Source organism: Spermophilus citellus, assembly GCF_964194105.1.
Source record: "Spermophilus citellus genome assembly, chromosome: 3".
In the NCBI taxonomy this organism is placed as follows: domain Eukaryota; kingdom Metazoa; phylum Chordata; class Mammalia; order Rodentia; family Sciuridae; genus Spermophilus; species Spermophilus citellus.
In genome coordinates, this window is record NC_138184.1 from 173514528 (window position 1) to 173537876 (window position 23349).

The window sequence follows — 23349 nt, forward strand, 5'->3', positions numbered from 1 at the left end:
CCGGGCTCAGTGTGTGTTCTGAGAGGCCCTGACTGTTCGCCCCAGATCCACGTCAGCTCAGCATTGCCTAGTGATTCTGAGCAAACAGATTTAGGTTGTTTACAACTCCCTATGCCTGCACAGCTGAAGAGGTCAGAGACTTGATCTCTCTGTGCCTGCCGCCATGTTGTCTCTTATCTTGCATTTTTATGGTTTTATCATTTCCAGTGCATCCCCATTACATTTCTGACTAGTTATTACTTGTCTTATCTGAGAACTCAGGATAGCAAAACTTTGGATTTTCCATGCCAATTTGCCATGAGCTTGTTACTTTCATTGAGAATGTTTTCGGGGTTGAACCAATCTAAGTTTTCCCTTTCTGACAGAAGTTCTGGTTTTCACTGCTGCCCAACTAAAACTAATATGCTGTTTGAGATTAGGGTAGATATAAAGGGAGTCACTGAAGGCAAAAAACCATAGAGTCCTACTTTTCTTATCTAAACTCCAATAATTCTTCATAAATAAACAGCTCTCAATTTGTTGTTTATTTTTAGTTATTCTTTGGAACCTGAAAATGACAAGTTTTGTCAATTTCATTCATTTTAACTCATTTTAGGGGAGATGATTCACTTAGTTCTTCATGCTGCCATGACTGAAGGTTGATTAAATTAAGTTTTATGCTTTTAATTTTTAGCCCATACATTTAAGTAGCATTACAATAATAATTTTGTAGGTCATTACTATAGGTTCACTAGATTTTTTTCTTTAAAATTATTTATGCTTATGTTTGGAACACACTGTAGGTTAGTGCTAAAAATTTTCAATATGACATTTTTTTCTCCATTTTGAAATTAAATGCCATTTAAAAAATAATTTACACTTTAACAGGAAGAATCAAGTTTGAATATTTTAGAGTGAAGAAATGCATTATGAACTTAACTTCCCTCCCCACCCAATGCTGTGAATTTTTACATTAAAAAGGAACACATTCTTCAATAAAAGAATCAGTGGTATATAATAGTTATTCAAAACATAGCCTTAAACAAAAAAAAATGCATATAGATTTTAGGAAATATTTGTAAAGTAAGTTGATATTATAATTTTATCAAGGAGGAAGGTGAATTTTTAAAAGTCATTTCTTAATTTTTCCTTCAGTTCTTTCCTGTAAGAGGATTATACAACCCCATCACATTTACTTTTAGCTTCTTCATATGATATGCTTTGGCCAATGTAAAATGATATACCATGCTATATACTATATTTCAACCAAAGTTTTACATAATTTTATAAGTTTTCTGAGCCTTTTACACATCTGTTCTTTGCCATTAAACATTATGACCCAAATAGGAACTTCTTCATCTTGGACCTCAGAATGAGAAGACAAGATCTGCAGTCAGATCTACTGCCTGGAGTAGAGGACCATAGCCAACCAGCAACCATCATATTGGATAGATAAAAGTGAATCATTGATGTTATAAGCCAATGATATAGTCTGAGTTGCTTCTGCAGCAAGATCTGACTGATGTAGTCATGAAAATGTTCTTGCACAACAAAAACACTGAATTATCAGCAATATATTTTGGTATGGCAATAAGCAAAAACATCTGGATAGTGTTTCTACATTTAGAGGATGTTAGGATTATAAAACATAACACATAGCTATGTGAGTTGGGTATATTCTCAAAAAGGCTGAACCTGAAATTTGAGAGACACAAGAGATTGCCAAGTAGGAAAGACAAGTTTTGTAGAAAAAGATGCCCTTAGCAGAGAATCTAAATAATGCCTATATGAAGCCCCAATTGAAGGTCTAAGTGTAGATGTTCCAAATCAAATGTATTGATTTTCAATCAAGTTGTACCTTCAGTGGGAAACTCCATGAAGCATTTTCAGAATAAGTTATAGATTTTTTTTTAAGATCAGAAAGACCAAATCATGCTAGATTAAAAGAGAATAGAAAATCCTAACCCAAATTTAAGTTGTAATGCAATATGGCTCCATGACAGACTTTGTTTTAGAAAAATCAGGTTTCAAGATATTCTATATTATTTTATTTAATAGAAGCCATTACCTATCTTCAGACAGAATCATAATGAAATCAAGGGCTTAAAAACATTAAGGTGAAATGGTTCATTTAGTATAAGCTATGGAGGTGTTCAGTCTTATGAGAAAACAACTTTTGCTCTTAATTGGGTTGTGGAAAAATGAAAAACACTTATAAAATGGATTAGTCACAGAGAATCCAATTCAAAGGGGGAGAAAAGAGAAGGAGAATGACTGACATTCCTATTTCCAATATCCCTCTCTGTTTGGAGCTTTACATGTCATTGTAAAGTGATATAGACCAAAGGGCAATGAATTCAAAGTCTTTTGATCAATTCAATCTTGATTTGCATGGAGTGTTGAAACACTCAAGCCATCTGATTACCTCTGCTAATTCAGTGATTGATTTACTAAGAGGTGATTTCTGATTTCTGAAAAGCCTGGAAAGAAAACTAAGGGGAAAGGGGAGCAAAGGGAAACCCTTAGTGAGTGAAAAATCTTCATTATTAGAATCATTGTATTCTTTTTTATCATGCAAATAAAATACTGTGTTTATTAATATTACAATTACATTTAGCAGATTAAATTCTAAAATTGTAATAGGTTAAATATTCTTAGGAACACATTCAAAGAAAGAACTTATAAAAATCAAAGATATATATAAAAAAGAATTAACCCTAAATGCAGAGCAGGGTAAAAAAGAGGGCAGATAGAATAATAAAGGTCAATATTTGAAGACAGAATGACTGAAAATTTCCTCAATTAAAGAAAGACATGAAGAATCTTTGTATTCTTGAGTGAGATCTAATAGTGACCTTGGTAATACCCCTAAACATCAGTTAAGTAACAGAGTTTAGAAATCCTCTTTCTGTTATCAAGGTCACAGCAATGACTCATCTGAAAATTCTAAGCATCCATCGATTGCAAAATTATACCTATGCAATTTCAGAAAAGGTTTTCAATATTAAATAAAAGTCTGTTTGCCATAGTCTTATATATCTCCTTTAGGTCTTGGTAAAAATGGTCAGGTAAAAATGGTACTGGGTCTGAATCCCAAGTCTCTTGCTCTCCAAGGCTTTTGCATCCTCCCATACTGTCTCAGATTAGTTTGGGATTAAACATTAATCTCTTTTCTCACCCAGCATCTTTCTTTTCTTTTTTAAGCACGTTACATAGTCCAACTATTCTTCTGTTTCTCTTTTATAGTCCTAACTTAACAATCTGCAAGACACAGTTTGTGAAAGAGTAGATCTCATTACTGACCCATGGTGGCAGCAAGAGAAAATCGTTGTCAACAGTAAAGCTTGAGATTTGAGTGTTCAGTGTTTCTAATTCCATGCTGTCAATGACACTGACTTCTATTAGTTATTTAGCACATATGAATCATGGTATAGTTTCAAAATACTCTTCTATCAATAGCAACTTCTTAGCATGAATCAGTCTAGTTTTATTATTTCCTCCTCCCCCAAACAGCTTTCCTGGTCACATAGTTTTGATGAATGTTACCCAGAAGCTCAGCTGTCTGAATTCTAAAGTCTACACGGTACAAGGCAAAAGTTTTATATTTAAGGTGGAAGTAGTCTTACCTCTCGGACTCACGGTTGCTAAGGACAAAGTTTGGATGGTGACAGAAGAATTTGAAAGATGTGGAAAATCTGTACTTCTTGATGGCAAGTCAAGAGTTTGCAGGCATTGAATCTCACCCCTAGTTCCTCAATAATGAAGGAAACTCACCCCTAGTTCCTCCTTCAACCTGCAAATCTGTTGTGGTGCAGGCAGGGTGGATGTGGAGAGAAAGGCCATTGGCAGAGCAACGACAAATTTCTAGGAAAATCCATATGAGCACTTTAGATCAGCAAAGCACTGGACACTAGACTGTTCCTAGTTGCTATTGACAAGAGTGGACTCCTTGAATATACCCCTTGGTATAATGATTCTGAGCACAAAACCAGAGGCAATTCCAATCCTGGAATAAGAATAGGACTCTTCTTGGGAATGACTTAAATAGAAAAGCTCTTTGAATCACAACCTTTGAATCTGAGTCACTCACCAGTCTTTTCTTTGTCCTGTGAAGGCAATTTAAGCATTGAGGTCTAAACCAAGCATTTTGATTCTCAGCCTTCCCTTCTCAGCAACCTCCCATCTCAACCAACCCCCCTAGGAACAATAAGAATTTTTAAGGCATTGATTTTAAAGAAGATCTACTTTATACAAGGAGGTTCAGGGAATTTGAGGGCTTGGGAGAGTCATTAGAAATTACCGCTAGTTCTCGCCTTAAAACCTTCTCTGCCCCTGGGACATATGGCCTGCCAAATGGACCCATAAATCTGATTACCCTAACCTTTTCTCTTCCCCCACCTATGTTAAAAATTTTCTGATTTTCCAACAGCCTTAGGGGAGTTAACAAAAATTAAACCTAACAGAAGTTTTGACCCGCCACTGTCACCAATGCATTGATGATGCAGCATCACAAATTATATTTTTAAAGACTGCAAGTGTTATATTGGGCTGGCCAAATTTAGGTCGTCTTCCTTACCTCCCCCAAATGCCTCTGATATTTTAAAAGATTTTCTGAGCATCTACAACCACACTTCCTAGAAATTCTTATTGGGCTAAACTTACATGTTCCATGCTCATTCTGTCTGATGGACTTGAATTGTGATACCTGAATTCCTTGCCCAGGAAAAGTTGAATAAGTTTTGCACACTTACAGTTTCAAATTTTTCCCAGTTGCAGCAGTAGGCCCTTTATTATCTTTTGTGTGTCCCATATCCCAAGTTTCACCCTCTGCCTCTGTCTCCCCATGCAATCTCAAATCTTCAGGTTCTCAAATGAAGAGCATGACGAAACTTGATCATTTACGGTATGACTCTTCTTCCACTGAGTAGTCATTTACATAACCAACTGAGTATAGAATTAGAGATCAAATTCTATCAGAGTTCTCACATTTTTACTTAGAGTATTTAGTGGTCATATGGTTCAAAATGGTTTATTGCCAAAATCTGTTCCTACTATTGAGGAATCTGGCTTTACTGCTTAAAGGGAGGTTACATGCTTCTTTATATCAGAGTCAGAAGGAACAAAAAAATAGCCCCCCCCCAAAAAAAAATAGAGAAGTGAAGGGACTAAAAAGAGCAATTGAAAGCATGGAAAAGGCAGGGGGCCTGAAATAAGCAAAGGAAACAGCACAAGGCACAGACATAAAACAGCAATGCTCCATGGATGTAAAGTCATATATGGATAATTCAGGGGAAAGTGCCCTGAAAAACAACTCTCTGGTTAACTGAAGCTTTGGGTTGTGGGGGAAATGGGAATACCTAGACAATTAAAACATCATCTGTTGGCCATCCTTATTGTATCCTTAGCACATGGCAACTGTCAATGAATGTTTGGGTAATAAATGGAACACTGGCCAAACTACCGGATGTTTTCACTTCGGTGCCCACACAAGCCCCATCTACGGGAAGGTTTTGAGGTAAAGACAATCTATATCATCAATTGGCCATAGTTCATTTGGCTGCATAAGATAAGGATACCACCTTGAGGTTTGTCTTTTTACGTGATTGATTATCGGACTCCTGCTCAACTTCTGTCTCTACCTGTCTATCTGAAGTACTGAGAGTTAGCTCGGGTGGGGGAGTAGTGTGGGCAGTTCTGTGGTAGTAACAGGGAGGTCTCTGGGGGGCAGTATGTCTCCTTTCCCTTGGCATTTCTCGCTTGCACCTGCCGCGTTGCCCCTCGCTAAAAGAAGCAGAGGTCTAAGCACGTTGCTGTGCGGCTATGAAATGTTCCCAGAATCAGTCTCTTGAGCCCAGCCCCTAACACCAGCCGGGATCCCGGAGGTGTCTCTGGGATTCCCGTGGGTGCTCCGGTCCCCATCATTAGATTACGCCCGCTCCCCAAACTCCAGGCCCACTTCTCTGGTTTGCGCCCGCCACTTAAGGGGCGTTCCAGGGTCCCCGCGGTTCTCTGCGCCCTGGGCACTGGCAGCGTGGGCCCAGCCAGAGACTGGGAACCAAGCGTGGGGGGGGGGGCGTGCGGGATTTGCCGCCTTCAGCTGCTGCAGCTGCAGCGGCAGCGGCGGGAAGAAGGGTGGAGAGTGGTGAGGAGGGCTGGAGCCCGGGCCAGGAGGAAGGGAGGGAGGGGGGCCGGGAGGCTGTGCCAGGCGAGCCGGAGGGGTGCTCCGAGCTCCCCCGCCCTCCTTCCGGGAGCGAGGATGCAGACTCTGGAACTGGTGCTGTTGGGCTGAGGCGGAGGCAGGGGAGTTGCAGCGCGCGCGGCTCCGTGAGTGTGTCTCCTGCGCGCCGAGAGGCGGGGGGAGGCGGAGGACCGGGAGGCGGAGGAGGAGGAGGGGGAGAATGCCCGGAGCCGCTGCCGCTGCCGCCGCCGCCGCCGCGATGCTCCCGGCTCAGGAGGCTGCCAAGCTGTACCACACCAACTATGTGCGGAACTCGCGGGCCATCGGCGTGCTGTGGGCCATCTTCACCATCTGCTTTGCCATCGTCAACGTGGTGTGCTTCATCCAGCCCTACTGGATCGGTGACGGCGTGGACACCCCGCAAGCCGGCTATTTCGGGCTCTTCCACTACTGCATCGGCAACGGCTTCTCCCGGGAGCTGACCTGCAGGGGCAGCTTCACAGACTTCTCCACGTTGCCCTCGGGCGCCTTCAAAGCCGCCTCCTTCTTCATCGGCCTCTCCATGATGCTCATCATCGCATGCATCGTTTGCTTTACCCTCTTCTTCTTCTGCAACACGGCCACCGTGTACAAGATATGTGCCTGGATGCAGCTCACCTCTGGTGAGTGCACGCTCACCTCCGCGGAGGCAAGGGACCCCTGGGCGTTCAAGCCCGGGAGGGGCTGGACTGGGAGGGGTGGGGGCTGTGCGCGCCGTGGGATACTAGACAACTTAATCCTCTCGGGCTGAGGAGTGTGGGGAAGGAGCCCTAAAAGGCCGGAACCCCCGTGGTTCCCCAGCCCGGGCACTAGCACCAGTCCGGAGGCTTTCGAGAACCTCCCAAGTGCGAGGGACGCCACCCAGAGGGGCGCGCTGGAGGCAGTGTGGTTGCTGGGCTGAGTAGGCTCAGAACTAAAGATTACGGGACAGCGGGGGAGAGGGGGTGCGTCGAAGTGGCAGCTTAGAGAGGTTGGGCTAGATGGTGGTGGTGGGGCGCGCGGAGGAACTGGCACAGGGAGGTGAAAAGCGGCTCTGGAGACCTTGTAGAGGAAGGAGCAAGCTCTGACCCTCTCTGTGACTATTTGTGCTTCAGTGTGTGTGTGTGTGTGTGTGTGTGTGTGTGTGTTTTGTGGGGAGTTGGAGTGAAATTGTTTTCTGTCCTGGGCAATTATAAATATTTTATCATCCATCTGGAGATGAGTAAATCCTAATTGTTTTGGGCTTCATCCTTTTAAGAAAAATGTGGCTTAGAGTGTTCCTTAGCAATTCCCCAATGCTAAGTCTTCAGTTTGCCTCCTTGTCAGAGCAAAGGTCCTTCCATTTCATCTTTAAACAGACGTCTTGCGGGAATCAAGATTTCTCAAAATCTCATTTTGAGAAAGTGGTGTTAGGGAAGTGGGCAAATAGAAAACCTGTTTCATTAGCATCTCTGATCACTCTGCTTGTAGATAGGTTGTTGCCAGCTGGTGAATATGAAAGTACTTTTTTTTTTTTTTTTTTTTTTTTTTTTTTTTTTTTTTTTTTTTTTTGCATCTGAGCATCAAAGTTACTTTTAAACCAGAGAGAAGGAGAAATGAATTTCCTGGTGGCTTTGAAGAGTCCTGAAACAAAACTGACTGCTATTGTAGTTCCCCTGATGCCATTCTCTCTCTGTCAGCTACCTTGCGTGCCCTTCCTTCTAAAGTCAAGGGTCCTTGGATCCTTGACACCTTAGTGTTCCGACATTGTTGAGGTCCTTTTGTTTTTATGAGTGATTTGGTTATGAAGGAATATTGAACGCCTCAGGCAGCCAAAGTTTCTCATTTGTTTTTAGTTTTATTTTATGTTCTAATTCTTTAAGGATCTTAGTTCAATATTTTGTTGTTTATTTCTGAGAAGATTTTCTGGGAAGTAGGGAATTTAATTCCCGAGTTTATCAGAATGTCATAAGTTGATTAAATTCTTAAAGGTGGTGGATAACATTAAATTTCATGATCATATATCAATCTTTTGATATAAGAAAAGCTTGTGGAAGACTAAACTTGCATGGAAATGTTTGTTTTGTTTTATATGTGTCTTGACTGATTTTGACTTGCATTTCCTATGAAAGTATATATGTGGAAAACAAGAAATGAGCACCAGCTGAGGCCTATCCCCCTCCCACATGCTATCACCTTCCTGAAATACAAGAGTTCACCTTCTCCTTCTGTCCCTCTACCCCAACTTCTTGAAGAACTCCCTCATTTTGGTTCCCCCCTATATATAATATTAACTTTTATAGATATTTCAGGAGCAGATTAACTCTGAGATTTGGAATAAATTTGTATATTATGGTTGTTCTTGACAGTTCTGGTTTGACTTTGAATAGGACAAACAGGATGCAGATGTTTTAGGAAAAGAATTGACCCTGCACAGCTAATTTTAATTTTTCTAAGTAAATGACCTATTTAGACTGGTGATTCAAATTAGATTGTTTTCAAATTACTCTGAAAGTAATTTGTAGGTGATTTCCCAATAATACATTATTAAGTATTTTATTTTTATGAGGCTTAATATTCTAAACCCATATATTTAAATAAAAGGAAAGAAAGAAGATGGCCTTTGGGAATGAAATTAGTACAAACTGTAACCATTATCATTTTTTCTTTCCTTCTCCTGAAATAGTGCATATAAAAATCATTTATGCTGGATACTGAAATATAATGTCTTGTTTTCAGATACTTGAAATCAATATGCTATTCTAGTTTCCATGTCATGTAAAACATGATGAGAGGCTTTGTATCACAGAAGATATAAGGATATTCACTTACTTTTTGAAAAGTCCATATCTTTAAGTAGCATACTTCTTAAAAATGTTTATTTGCAATTTATTTAGTGTTTACTTGTAGTTATTTATTAATGAAGTACATTAATAAAAGAAGAATGTATTATGATAATGGGTCAAATGCAAATCAAAGTCAATTATATGCACAGATTTTTAAAGAATGAGGTATATGTGACATTTCTGAAGAATTTCATGTTTAATATGATTTCAGTTTTTAAAATTTTTCATGTCATAACACTAATAATAAACTTGAAATAGTGTCCTGAAGTTTCTTTGAAAATTGAGCCTCTAACCTTTAGACTATATCTCTTTAATATTATATAGTCTTCTCATGCTTATAGTTTACCTAGGCTAATCTCAAGTTAATTTGCTACATATGAAAGATGAGACCTAATGTACCATGTTCTTACTAGAGACTATTGAATCCTCATTAGAGGATTATATATTTAGTTACCTAAGCATTTTAATGTGGTAATATAATAAATCAGAGTCAAGTAAAATATAAAATCCTATAGGAAATGATACATTTAAATGCTGCAGAGACCTTCTTATGACAATATAGCATCAAAAGTTATTCTTTTTTATGACTCTGATGAAACAGAAAAATTACTTAATTTATTGGACCTGGAAGTGATGTTGCTTATCTATTTTTTAATTATTTATTTTATTCAATTTATTTATTTATTTATTTATTTATTTATTTGTTTGTTTTTAATTGGTTGTTCACAACATTACACAGCTCTTGACATATCATATTTCATACATTAGATTCAAGTGGGTTATAGGAAAGGTAGCAGAATACAACAGTTACTAATAGGGCATCATGTAAAATTGTGGATGTGTAACTGACGTGATTCTGCAATCTGCATTTGGGGTAAAAATTTGGAGTTCATAACCCACTTGATGTTGCTTATCTAGATACGTGATACAAAAATAATTATTGCCACCATTAAGAACACATTGCCCTCTCCCTTGCCTCTTTAAATCATTATCAACCTCAGAAGAGAGAAGCTTGGAAACACAGAACTAAGAGCAAATATGTCACACTACCTTTGGGTAAAATCCTATCCTTTGAGACCATGCCTGATTTAAGGACAGAAGACATAAAAATAATACATGAAATAAATGATGACAATCAGAGATACAGAACTATCCCAAGTCTATCAGATAGATGGTCAGATAATTCTTAAGAAAAACTTTTGTTTTTGTTTTTGTTTTCTGCATGATTTGACACTGTAAGAAAGAAGTAGATCTGTAATTAGTCAAGTGAAGTAGTAACGTCTAGGGTTATTTTGGTGGTGGGGAGTGTTATTGTTAAATCAAGATAAAGAGAGAATTTTATCCTTCTGGGAACTTGGTCCTTTGTTTCTATGCTCCTGATTTCTTTAAAACCATATTTCAGTCTGTTTCAAGTCTATTCATTGCCAAATAACGGAGATGTTTTGTTTGTTTTTCTAACAGTAAGCAATACCTTGAATTGTTTTGAGGAGCCTGTATATTCAAGATTTTAGACCAAAGAAATCCCTCCACCTCCCTCTCTCTATATATACATATATACATATGTATGATACCATCGTATATTTTATATGATAATATTCAAGTAGACTTTAAAGGTTTTGAATACACCATGGATTTCCTGGTGGAAGGCAGCAGATGAGGAGATAGTTACTCTCATTTATGAAGAATAGATTTTCTCAGAGAGATAAGAACAGAAATGGGTTCCGTTTTCCAGATTCCTCATCATTCTGAGTATATCAAAAAAAGGAACATCAAGATGGCAGGGCTTTATAGCAAGGCTTAAGGGCCAAATTGTTTAGTAAATTCCTCCCAGTCTTTGTTTCCCCCAATTTTTTTTAGCTAGTTTACTTTCTTAAATTTATAACATTGTCATTTAGGTGAAGTGAGAGTCACTAAAGATCATCACTGCGTTTCTTAGCCTGCAATAAGAGCCTCAGCAGTGTTATGCCATCCTCACACATAGTACCCTCCTCTTATTGATCTCATCAACATTTGAAATTATAGGCTGTTTGTGTGTTTGTTTAATGTCTTTCTTACCCAGTACCCCGAAAGTTCCCTAAGTCCTCATTTTTCTTTATATGGCATCGAGGTCAAGAGCATAGACAATGGTGTTAAAAGATACAGGTTTGAAGCCTGGATCTGACACTGACTACGCAACCTGGGAATTAATCTTTCTGTATGTATGTTGTTCATCTGAAAATAGGCTTGTAACTTTACCTACTTCAGGAGATTAGTGCAAGGATTAAGTGAGCTAATGTGTATACTTAGTGCCTGGCTCATAGCAAGCAAGCTCTGTGTGAATGTAGGTATGGTTGCTGTAGTCTTGTTATTATTGCTGTATCCTGGCACATCATAGTGTATGTGTTTGTCTGGCACACACTAGATATCCAGTACACTTTTGTTGAGTTAATGAATTAAAAAGAGAATGACTAATGGGACAAAGAAAAAAGGTAGGAAGGAGTGATCTTAAATTTCCTACATACTATAGTGAGAAGACAGTGCTGTATACCTTGAAAACCATGATACTTATCTTTTACAGTGGCATAAGCAATGACCGCAGTGAAAGAACTCTTCCCTATTCTTTATTGGCAATGGGTGTGACATGAGAGCCTAATTTATGAGGAGCTTTTCCCCAAATAGAGGCTTTCCTTATGTATAGGTAATAACCTTTATTATAATATTGAAAGATAATCAAATCTCAGACTTTAGACAAATTTCCCTTATCACTTAGTTTCTCATGAAAAAAATTACAGCATTCAAAATGGTGGTTTTATGTAAGAACCAAGAGATTAGGCTTTCTTTCATGCAGAGCAGGAACCTGTTCCAGGTTGGATTTCCTTATGCACTTCAGGAGCAATCAGAACCGGAGAAGAGTGTGTCTTTTCTTCACTTTCTTATTTCTTTTTACTGAACATTAGTTCGGATGTGCTCTTGGAGTAGCAGGGAGCCTGCCCCAGCTGCTCAGATGGAGTGTGCTATGTGAGGAGAGCTGATGGAGGTGCTCTGAAGAGGGTACAAGCTTGGGATTTACTCAAGTGAGGACTCAGTGTTCAGGTCAAGCCCCAGGCCTTACCATCTGACTAGTGCTGAGCAGTGTGAGAAGTAAATTCTTACCTCAGAAAGCTGCTAATCTATCCTGAATTCAGTGCTGTAGAATGTCCTGAAAGAAACTTTTTACCTTGCAAGAACATTGTAAACATTTTCTCAGGTACAGAGGGAAGAATGTATTCTGCTATCGAGGGAAGTTTTTATTATCTAACAACACATTCCACTTTGGTGTATATAATTTTATCTGTTGATTTAAATTTTAATTTAAATAATAACTTTCTCTTTACCAAGACAAACTTGCAAGCAAATGAGTTGAAATAATTTTAGAAACTGTTTCTTTTTCTTATATGTTGTGTGACAAGGAATTTGCCAATTGAGGAAATGTTGGAAAATATATAAATGTGAATGTCAAAACAAACAATTTTGATAACAGCTAAATTTTAAGTGAAGATCTGTGAAAAATAACAGGTCCCATATAACCCATATGATACATTATTAGGAGTGTTTTCCCTAGTTGTAGATCTGAATAGAAGCCTCTTTTCACTGTAAAAATGTTAACAAGATGCTTACTTGTCTGTAAATAGATAATAAATATAATAAAAGCCTACCCAAAGTGAGGAATATCAAATGCTTAACAGGAAAACACCTATTTGTTAATTATTGCTTTTCTCTGGATTGATGCTATGACCCAGCAAAGAGTGCAGATGGCCAGGTCATATATTGCACTTACCTCAGAAACCTTTCAAAGTGAGCAAAATTTTAAATGGGGGTGGGGTGGGGGGAAACAGCCGAGCATATAGTTAGAGTTGCAATGTGTGGCTCAGTGCACTTCCCTGTGTGGTGTGAGGAGATAAACTGTGGGAGAGAAGTAGAGAGAATTTTGGCTCACCCTGGCGTGAAACAAAGAATTCCAGAAGAATTCTAATTTGGAGGCTTAATAGCATGACAGCTGAGCTAGTTTTAAAATGTAATTTTCATAATATATTTGAACTTTGGGGGTCAGCACCAGATTTAATTAATGGGAATTTTACTTATAATGAATCGACTGGCATTTTTATTTAATATAGGGAAAGACGAAGAAGCTGACCTTTATTCTTAATAATAACAAGATATTAATGACAGTAAGAGACTCCTTCATATAGCATAGTAGATAAATTATTTGATTACTTAAATATAGTGCTATTATGAAAAGTCACTGGAGCATTGCAAAGAAAGAAATAAACAACCTCTCTCAGCACCCTGAATGTTGACACAATTAACATCATAATTAAAGACATAAGCTCTCAAATTATGACTATGTTTAAATTTCAATTGTCCTAAATGTAATTGTGAGTGAGCATCTTTGTCATCTCCTCTGTTAAAGTAGAAAAATGAGAAGCTTGTAAGAGGAAGAGACATATTTTTTTGATTAATATAGATATGAACCATGTTTGACTACTATTGGAAAGAGTGAAAGAAGAAATCAAAACCTTCTGAAGTAGATTTGCTGGCATGGAATTGCAATATCTGAGTTTTGAAATCTTTCCCAGCCTAACTAAACCAAGGTCTGCAGCATGGTAGGGGCTACTTTTGTGTGGTCAACAAGAGGAAAGATCTTAAATGATAATCTGAGTGAAGTTAACTTTTCTGACTATCCAAAATATTGAGATTAGGACCTATCAATGAAAGACCTAGTGGAAGAGTAATAAAAGGTAATGGAAATGAATAGTAAATAGTTGTAGATCTGAAAAGCAGCCTTAATTTGGAAGCAGACATGCAGAACATAACCAATCAGCATTCTTTATGGTCTTTGCCAGACCATGTTTTGTTAGAAAACAATGGAAGAGATGATTTTGAAGAGAACTCAACATTAGATTTAGTAAGCAGGGCATCATAGGGCAATTCATTTAAGTGTGTGGAGACTGATTTTGGAAATACTGGGGGTAGGGAGGAAGGAATGTTTTGCAAGGTCCTTGGGTAGTTTCAGTGAAGATCAAGAGTGAGGTGCTGCTGGGCACAGTGGCACATGCCTGTAATCACTATCATTTCAGGAGGCTGAGGCAGGAGGATGGGAAGTTTGAGACCAACTTCAGCATCTTAGCAAGACTCTGTCTCAAAATAAAAAATTGAAAGGGCTGGGGGTATACCTCAGTGGTAAAGCACCCCTAGAATCAATCCCCAGGAATGAAGGAACAAACAAATTAAAAAAAAGTGATATGCTACAGAATTGAAATGGGAAATGTGTATCATCACTGATTGAAAGCTTGGTATTTGATAAACAGGAAAACAGATCCAGCTGTGAAGAATGACAGGGACATAGAATAGTGACATCAAAAATAAATGAAATATAAATAGAAAATAGACAATGAAATTCAAGGTTGAAAAGCCTGTGGAATTTGATAACATCAAAAGCCTGTTGAATTTGACATCATCAATGTCTTAAAGCATATTGACACAGGAAAAGTAGTGAATGGGAATATGTGTTTATGGTGCACAGTATGTGAAAACCTGTTACCAAGAAAGAAAAACTGGCTCTGACCTCCATTCAGAAAATTAATATAGACTCTAAGATCAAGTTATTCAAAGGCAGAGATGATCAAACTTCTTGTATGACAGATAAAAATATTGAGAAGAACTAAAATAAGCCAACCTAAGAAAGAAAATGTCATTGTAAAATTTGAAGAAGAATTGTTGTACAGTTTCTCTTTAAAAAATGTAGTTGCAGACCGAGAGACTAAATTGATTTCTATAATGCCTTCATTGGGGAAAGGAGATTTACAATGAACGTTTGGGTGAATATATTTACAGAGCATTTTAAGAACATAGAGAGCCACACTAGATTAATTCATCTAAATTTTAGATTGTTAATAATCAGTGATATTGTGGACTTGATTGATGCCAAATATTAGTTAACAGAATATCTACATTTTAATCAATTGATTGGACATGGCTAGTACTGATCACCTGGTATGTTACAAAAACCTTCACAGGGAAGGGAATTGTAATGTAGTGTTTTAAAAGCTGTAGTTTGTGACCGTTTAATGGTTATGATATTAGCTTAGTAGATAATAATGAACATTAGAATTTGGATTAAAATAGAATAGAAAATAGGAATGCAATGCAGATAATAAGGATTTTATAAACTTATTTTTACATACTTGCACATATGTTTGCATATACTAGCTTGTAATGTGAAATGTATTACTTAATGTTGGCCTAATCAAAATGTTTGAAAAATTCTTCCAGAGAAAAGATGATTTAGTATAAATTAAGAAAAGTAATTATCTCTTCTTGGAAATTTTTAAAAGATTTATACCATTCATAAGTAATTTTGTATTAGAAGGTAGATAAAATATACTTGACCTAAGCAATTTGAAACATTTCCTTTGGGTTTTTTTCCTTGCCTCATATATTACTTTTATTGCTAATGTGTATCAATTAGATTGTGAAACTGAAAATTAGAATTATTATATGTGATTTGATTGATCCTCTGTGCTATAAAAAATGACATGGTTCACCTATGAGAAACAATAGCTAAAAACAAAACCCCCATTTGAACAAATATACTTCACTTAGTGCCAAATAAGATTCATAGGCATTTGGAAGTTGGAGAGCTACTAAAAATCATTTAATACAATCTCCTATTTTCTTCCTTTCTTTTTTTTAAAAGAGAGAGTGTGTGTGGGGGAGAGAGAGAGAGAGAGAGAGAGAGAGAGAGAGAGAGAGAGAGAGAGAGAGAGAGAGAGAGGGAGGAGAGAATTTTTAATATTTATTTTTTAGTTCTCGGCGGACACAACATCTTTGTTGGTATGTGGCGCTGAGGATCGAACCCGGGCCGCACGCATGCCAGGCGAGCGCGCTACTGCTTGAGCCACATCCCCAGCCCCATCTCCTATTTTCTTGATGAAGAAATAATAATGGTAGATAACAACTATTCAGCAACTAACATTTGGGAAATCTTTATTTTATTTAGCTCTTATAACCACCTATAAGGTAAGAATTATGCCTACTTTGCAAATGAAGAAATTGAAGCTTAAAAATTGTTCAAGGTCACAGAGCTAATAAGTGGTCTGAGGCAAAATTGGAACTCCCTTCCCTACAGTAAGAGAAGTTAAGAATCTTGCCAAAATAACACTTTGGTTAAGCTAAGATTAACATATATCTAATTCTCAGTGCAGTGCCATGTCTTCCACTTTCTTTTGCCTCCCAACCCAATGTACATTTCTGGTACAAATCTTTAATATGCATTTTCACTGTTCTGTGTTATCATGAAGGGAAGGAGCTACTACTTACAAGAAAATGATTATTTACCTGTTTACTAAACTTCCCTTTTCTCAGGTGTGATGAGGTATCCCTCATGGCATCCTCTTCATTTCTCTAAATTATAGCCTATGGTGGTGGTTCTCCCATAGTATCTCCATGGCTACAACTCTGATATCATTGGCATTAATCTTAAGACTGTGAATAATTCCAGATTACTGGCTGTGGGTCATCCATATCTTCCCTGCAAAATGCAGAAATGTTTCCAGTAGAGTTGCTTATTGAAAGTTGTAGTGAAAGTGGAGAAGGATAACAGGATTGCTAAGTCACAAAGACAATTTCATAGAAATTGGGCACTTCTGAAGGCGTCAGGGTGGGGAAAGGGAATTGAGAGTATGGTCAGTATATTTACATCTTGACTTGGCAATTTATTGGCTGGATGACTTGGGGAAAGTCATCTAACTATTTCTGACTTTCCTTTTTATTTGACTATATAATAAATATAATTTTATGAGAGAAGCGGGGAAGAGAAGGAGAGGGGTGGGGAGAATGGGCAAAACATGGGCAATAAAACTATATCATTTAGCCAGGAGTGGTGGCACACACCTCTAGTCCCAGATACTAGGGAGGCTGAGGGGAGAGAATTGTTTGAGTTCACAAATTCAAGACCAACCTGGGCAACATAGTAGGACCCCATCTCAAAAAAAGCAAAACAAAGCAAGAAAAGACACTGCCCCCTATATCATCTGCTAACCAAGTATTGCTGTGCATTTACCAAGTGAACAAATATTAGGGAATCATCAAAGGTAGTATGAAATTAAAGCAGAAAGAAAACAGGGAACAATCCTAGACAAATATGTGTTCAGAGTTAGATTTTCTCAATCCAATAAGACTCTAAATAGAAGTATCTATCTTCTGTATTCTTAGGATTATTGAATTAATGCACATAAAACACTTAAAACTGAAGCTACCACATAGTTAGCACTCATAATATATTAGCTGTAATCACTATTGTTACAGCTACACTGAAGGAATCGGAGTTGAAAGAGTGGCTAGTATTCACAACATTTTAGAAGGCAGAAAAATTGAACTCACAACGTACAACCTAATGAAAGATAGTTGAGTATCATAACTGATCTACCTTGCTCTGAGGACAAGGAAGGAAATGGCTGTGAATACCTTTTATAAACTGCAGTGTTACAAAATTGCCATTGTGATTCCTATAATGGATTTTGTACCTTACTAACAAATTGCCATATTCAATTAAGATTTTAATTTTGTGTTAATAGTTCTTGCCCTTTCCATTTTATTTATGTGGAGTAGTGACTCAAAGTAACAGGAATATATTTTGAAGATTATTTTTAAACTGTTTTTTAACTTCATCTGAACCAGTTTGAAAAAAGCAAGCCACATTTTGAAAACTGTGTGGACCAGTTTTTTGATGGTGTCAAGACTCAAGCACTTAGATAGTTTTAAGTCCCCCCCCCAATATAGAGAAAAATTATCAAGGTTGATCTAAATTATTTCTTCTTCACAGTTATCAAAACAAAAATGAATATTTCTGATCTCTTTTAACATCATGCAACAATTTAGAAGTAGCCTTTTTTCCATGCTATTTTGAATGTAGTTAGAATAGATTAAAAACTAGGTTTCTCAATATTTTATTTGTGAATCCTTTTCTCCCTAGGCACAGAAGGAAATATGCTGAAATTATGATTGCATTGCTCAGTTTTTCATTGACACGTTGATTCTTTGCATTTCTTTCATTTCTAAAATAAGTTAAAAATTGTTTATATTACTGTTTTCATTTTATGTTTAGAGTCATCAGGTTGTTATAATATTACAGTATCAATTTGCAATGACTGTATCTATGACTGTGATCCAAACCACTGGATTGAACGATGAGCAAATGAACATTCTCTGCTCTACATGTTATCAAGATCCCCTTTGTGGTGAATGTCCAGTGTTGATGTTGACAAGAGAACTTATTGGATAAGCGTGCCTGATCAGACTCTGTTTCTGGAGACTTGATGAGCACTGCTGAGCAGTCCTGTAGATCATAGTCAATAGCTCTGTTCTTCCTGACCTCTTTGTCTTTTGGAAATGGTTTTCTCCAGTGAAATGAGCTGGACTGGGGAAAAGGGCAGGATCCACCCAGCCTTCATTCACTTTACTGAAGACCCCTCCATTGGTGGCAGGATGGGCTCTAGAGGGAGCTCCAGTCCTGTCATCTGGTACTTCTCAGAACCTAGCCTTTTACAGGGTCAGGTCCAGAGTCATTTTCTCACTGATATTACTTTGTATAATAACATTTTAGGGGAGGGAGGGTGGGTGGAGGATAAATTATGAAGACTGAGAAAGAATAAGAAAAATGATTCATCAGAATGCACGTGGTAGTAAGGAAAGTTCCTTTCCCTACAAGAAAAAGCTGTCTCTCTCTGGGTATTTCTGCACTCTCTTGTCTTGATATAAAAGTCTTTGAAATCACTTTCTAAAATTTATCTTAACTTTGAAGAAGCTGTTGTGACTTCTAGTGGTCTTCTTTTTTAGAGGACCGATTGGCATGGTCTTCCTCAATCAGGATATTTTTGACTATTGGTAATACTTGGGCAGGTCATTGGAGATTTGAAAAGAAGTTGAGGAAGTCAGGACCTCACGATTCTAAATGGCCTTTTGGTCTTGGTGGCACAGTATGCATTATGGTTTGGTCTCTTTAGTACCCTTGACCATGTTTTAAGAACTAAAACCAAAACAAAACAGGATGGGAAATTCCATTTCTTGGGAAGATTTAGGGACTTTTTAAAATTTAAGAATAATATTTAAGGTAACTCAGAACATGAACAATTGATATAGGCAAATAATGCTTCATATTTAGAGTTAAAAACTGAAAATGGGCACCTAATTTAATTACCAGCTCCTTCCTACATATTCCAGTCTCCATTTTCTTAAAATTAAGGAACTAGTGCCTGCTTTCTCTGCTGGATGCCACACAGAGGATACACAAATTCCATTTCTATAACACCCTCCCAGATGGACATGAACTAATCTGGTTCCTATATATTTTTTGGAACCCAAAATGCAGAGACTTCTTTAGAGGAAAACTATCAAAAAGCACCCTTGCTGGGTGTGGTGGTGCAGGCCTGTAATCCCAGCAGCTTGGGGAGGCTGGGGCAGAAGGATCTTGAGTTCAAAGCCAGCCTCAGCAACAGCAAGGCACTAAGCAACTCAGTGAGAACCCGTCTCTAAATAAAATACAAAATAGGGCTGGAGATGTGGCTCAGTGGTTGAGTGCCGCTGAGTCCAGTCCTCAATGCAAAACAAATAAAAACACTCTTTCTGTGCAATATCAAGCCTTTTTTTTTTTCATCGCATACTCAGAATTCTGTTTGATTTTCACCAGAATTTTCCTGGATTAGCCCCAATGCCCTACTAGGGTCCAGTCTTCATAATTTATCCTCCACCCACGCTCCCGTAAAATGTTATCATACAAAGTAATATCAGGGCTTGTGCCTGAACAAGGCCATCACAAAATCTGAAACTAATGACACTGCTGCTCAGTGTACAACACTAGCATCACTGGAGGACCACTTAGAATTTTTTTTTTTCCCTGTGCATGGAACTAAGAGGGAGAAAGTTCTGTGATCAAATGAGTTTATTTGACAAAGGCTTCCCCCTTCCTTCACTTACTACTAAAGAATTGGTTTTTTTTTTCTTTTTAAATAAAAGATCTCTTAAAAAACAATCATGATTGTGAGGGGTGGTCCCTAAACACTAAAATTTAATTATGATAGATTTATTCAGGAAATACAATGAGATGAGTCTCACATATAATTCTACTGTTAGTCTCATGATTATATGAACAATTTATTTGGAAGTTATTCCCCAAATGTGTTAAAGTATTACCTTAGTGTATAAATGTGTTTTTAAAATTTCCATTGTAGTTATTATATAGTTTAGCTATTATTTTGGTTTTGTTTAACACTTGTAAAATAAATCATTTTAGCTTACCTGTAAACATGTTATTCATGCATTTTGCATTTGTGTGTATGTGCCCATGTATATGTGTTTGTATGTGTGTTTTAAAGAATAATAAAGTGACCATTTGTGTGCTTGCTACCTGTCTTGATTATATCTTCCTCCCATCCAGAAGTAGTCACTTTCTTGAGTTTTGTGTTATTTTACATTTCTTTAGTTTTATCCTAATGTATATATTCCTAACACATTATTGTCTGTTCCCATTTTTAAAGAAAATGTTTTTAATATTTTAGCACTTAGTTTGACATATGCTGTAGATTTTTATTGTTTATAAATACTGTTTATTAAGTTAAAGAAGTTCCTTTATATTTCTTCCATTGACAAGAAGTTTTAAAATTCCTAATGTATGCTGAATTTTATTGGATGCATTTTCTACTTCTGGTGAGATGATCAAATTACTTTTCTGAATTAATATATGCTGATGAGATTAATTATAATACTGCATTTTTTAATGCTGAAGTTATCATGTACTTAAAAGATAATACCAACCTTGCCATCTGTTATGAGACTCAGATGCTAATATTTTATTATTTTTAAAAGTATTTTCAAAGGGCAAGGTTGGTCTTTTACTTTTCTTTCCTTTCCCATTTGTCATACTGTCTTTATTGAGTTTGGGTATCATGGTTATGTAAGATTCATAAAAGTTGAGATGTCTCTCTCTTTTCCTGTTCTTTGAAAGGATTTGTGTGTGATTGGAATGATCTGTTCCTTGAATGTTTAATAGAGTTATCTTGTAAAACTGTCTGAGTCTCTGTTTCTGTGTAGAAAGATTTTAAATGACTGATTATATTTCTTTCATTGTAACTGAATCATTCAATTTTTTCTTTTTTTCTTGGTGCATATAAATTATACAAAATTGTGGGTTTCATTGTGGCATATTCACACATACATAAAAATATAATTTGATCAATTTCACCCACGAGTACCTCTTACACCTTCCTCTCCTCCATTCCCCATCCCCTTCCTCTGCCCTAATGGTCTTCTATTTTTAGGTGTCCCCCTTTTTCCTCTCTAGCTTCCACATATGAGAAAAAGCATTATATGGTATTTTTCTATCTGACTCTGATTCATTTCATTCAACATTATGATCTCCAGTTCCATTCATTTTCCTTCAAATGACATAATTTCTTTCTTCTTTATGGCTATATAAAACTCCATTATGTGTGTGAGTGTGTATTACTTTTTCCTTATCCATTCTGTTGAGATACCTAGGCCGATTCCATAACTTGGCTCTTGTGGATTGTGCTGCAATAAATGTGGGCATTCATGTATCTCTAAAGTATGCCAACTTTAATTCCTTTGGATAAATACCAAGGAATGCCATAGGTGGATTATAAGGCAATTCTATTTTTAGCTTTTTAAAGAACCTCCATACTGATTTCCACAGTGGTTGTACCAACTTACTTTCCCACCAACCGTGCATAAGAGTTCTTTTTCCCTTGCACCCTCACAAGTATTTATTGTTATCTGCATTCTTGATGATTGCCATTCTAAGTAGAGTTAGGTGCAATCTCAGTGTAATTTTGTTTTGCATTTCCCCCATTGATAAAGATGTTGAACATTTTTCACATAATTCTTGGCCATTTGTACGTCTTTCCTCTAGAAGTGTTTATTCAGATAGAGGAAACAATCCCAAAATTCATATGGAAGAACGAAAGACTCAGAATAGCCAAAGCAATCCTGAGCAAAAAAAAAACAAAAACAAAAACAAAAACAAAAACAAAAAAAACCCCACAAAAACAAAAAACAATGCGGGAGGCTTCACAATAACTGGTTTCAAATTATACTACAAAGTCAGAATAAGACAAACAGCATGGTGCTGGCATAAAAACAGACATGTAGACCAATGGAATAGAATAGAATACACAAAGACAAACTTACACAGCTATACACAGCTACATACATCTGATTCTTGCTAAAAAGTACTAAAAATATATACTGGAGATAAGAGAACCTCTTTGATAATTGGTGTGGGGACCCTGGATATCCGCATGTAGAAGAATGAAACCAGATCCCTATATCTCACCCTGTACAATGCAAAATGCATAAAAGATCTAAGTATAAGAACATAAACTTTGCAACTATTTGGAAAAAATAAGGGAAACACATCAACAGAGGTATAGGCAAAGATTTCCTGAATTACACCTTATAACTCAGGAAATAAGAGAAATAATCAATAGATGGGAAGGCATCAAAATAAAAAGCTTCTCCACAGCAAGAGAAGTTGATGGAGTGAATAGACAACCTACAGAATAGGAGAAAATCTTTGCCAGCTACTCTTTCAATAGAGGGTTACTATCCAAAATAAATAAATAAATAAATAAATAAATAAATAAATAAATAAATAAACAAACAAACATATATATATATATATATATATATATATATATATTTATTAAACATCATTCTGTTTTTCATTTCACCTTGAGTCAGTTTGTAAAGATATTTTTCTAGAATTTTTCCATGACATCTCTATTTTCAAATTTATTGGCCTAAAGTTGTTCACAATACCCTCTAAAAGTATGAGTTCTGTCTTCTCTATTTTTTCAATTCAATGTTTCCAAAGATTTGTTAGCTGTATTAGCCTTCTTAAGCAAATTCAACTTTATTGTTCTTTTCCATTACAATATTCTTCTGTTCTGTATCAATATATATAAAACCTTTCCTTCTATTTTCTTTCCATATTTTCTCTTATAATTTTTAGCAACCTGATTAACTTTTTATTACTATGAACTTTTATGGGAAAAAACCCTACTTATTATCATGGTAAGACTTTTGAAGAGGGCATTATTAGAAGTTTTGATCAGGAATTACATGCAGCCATCTCAAACATTAAAGGAAAAAATGTTCTTGAAAGAAAGCTTATGATACTGTAAAAAATATTTACAAGTATTTAATGGTATGATTTATACAAATTAAGTATATTTAATATTTAGTTTATATTCAATATATTTAATGTTTAATATATTTTCTTATGTCATGAAATTAATAAAATGAATGTTTTTATGA

The 23349-nt window shown here is 36.7% G+C and overlaps 1 protein-coding gene across 1 annotated transcript in view; it reads left to right on the forward strand.

The window, feature by feature from the left end:
* Nucleotides 1-6295: 6295 nt before the first annotated feature.
* LHFPL3 (LHFPL tetraspan subfamily member 3) overlaps nt 6296-23349 on the forward strand; it is a 549011-nt gene continuing 531957 nt past the window's right edge. Inside the window, exon 1 of the mRNA XM_081286047.1 lies at nt 6296-6819. Within this exon, the coding sequence (XP_081142173.1) occupies nt 6378-6819 (442 nt within the window). The 5' untranslated portion in view covers nt 6296-6377. The remainder of the gene's footprint in view (nt 6820-23349) is intronic.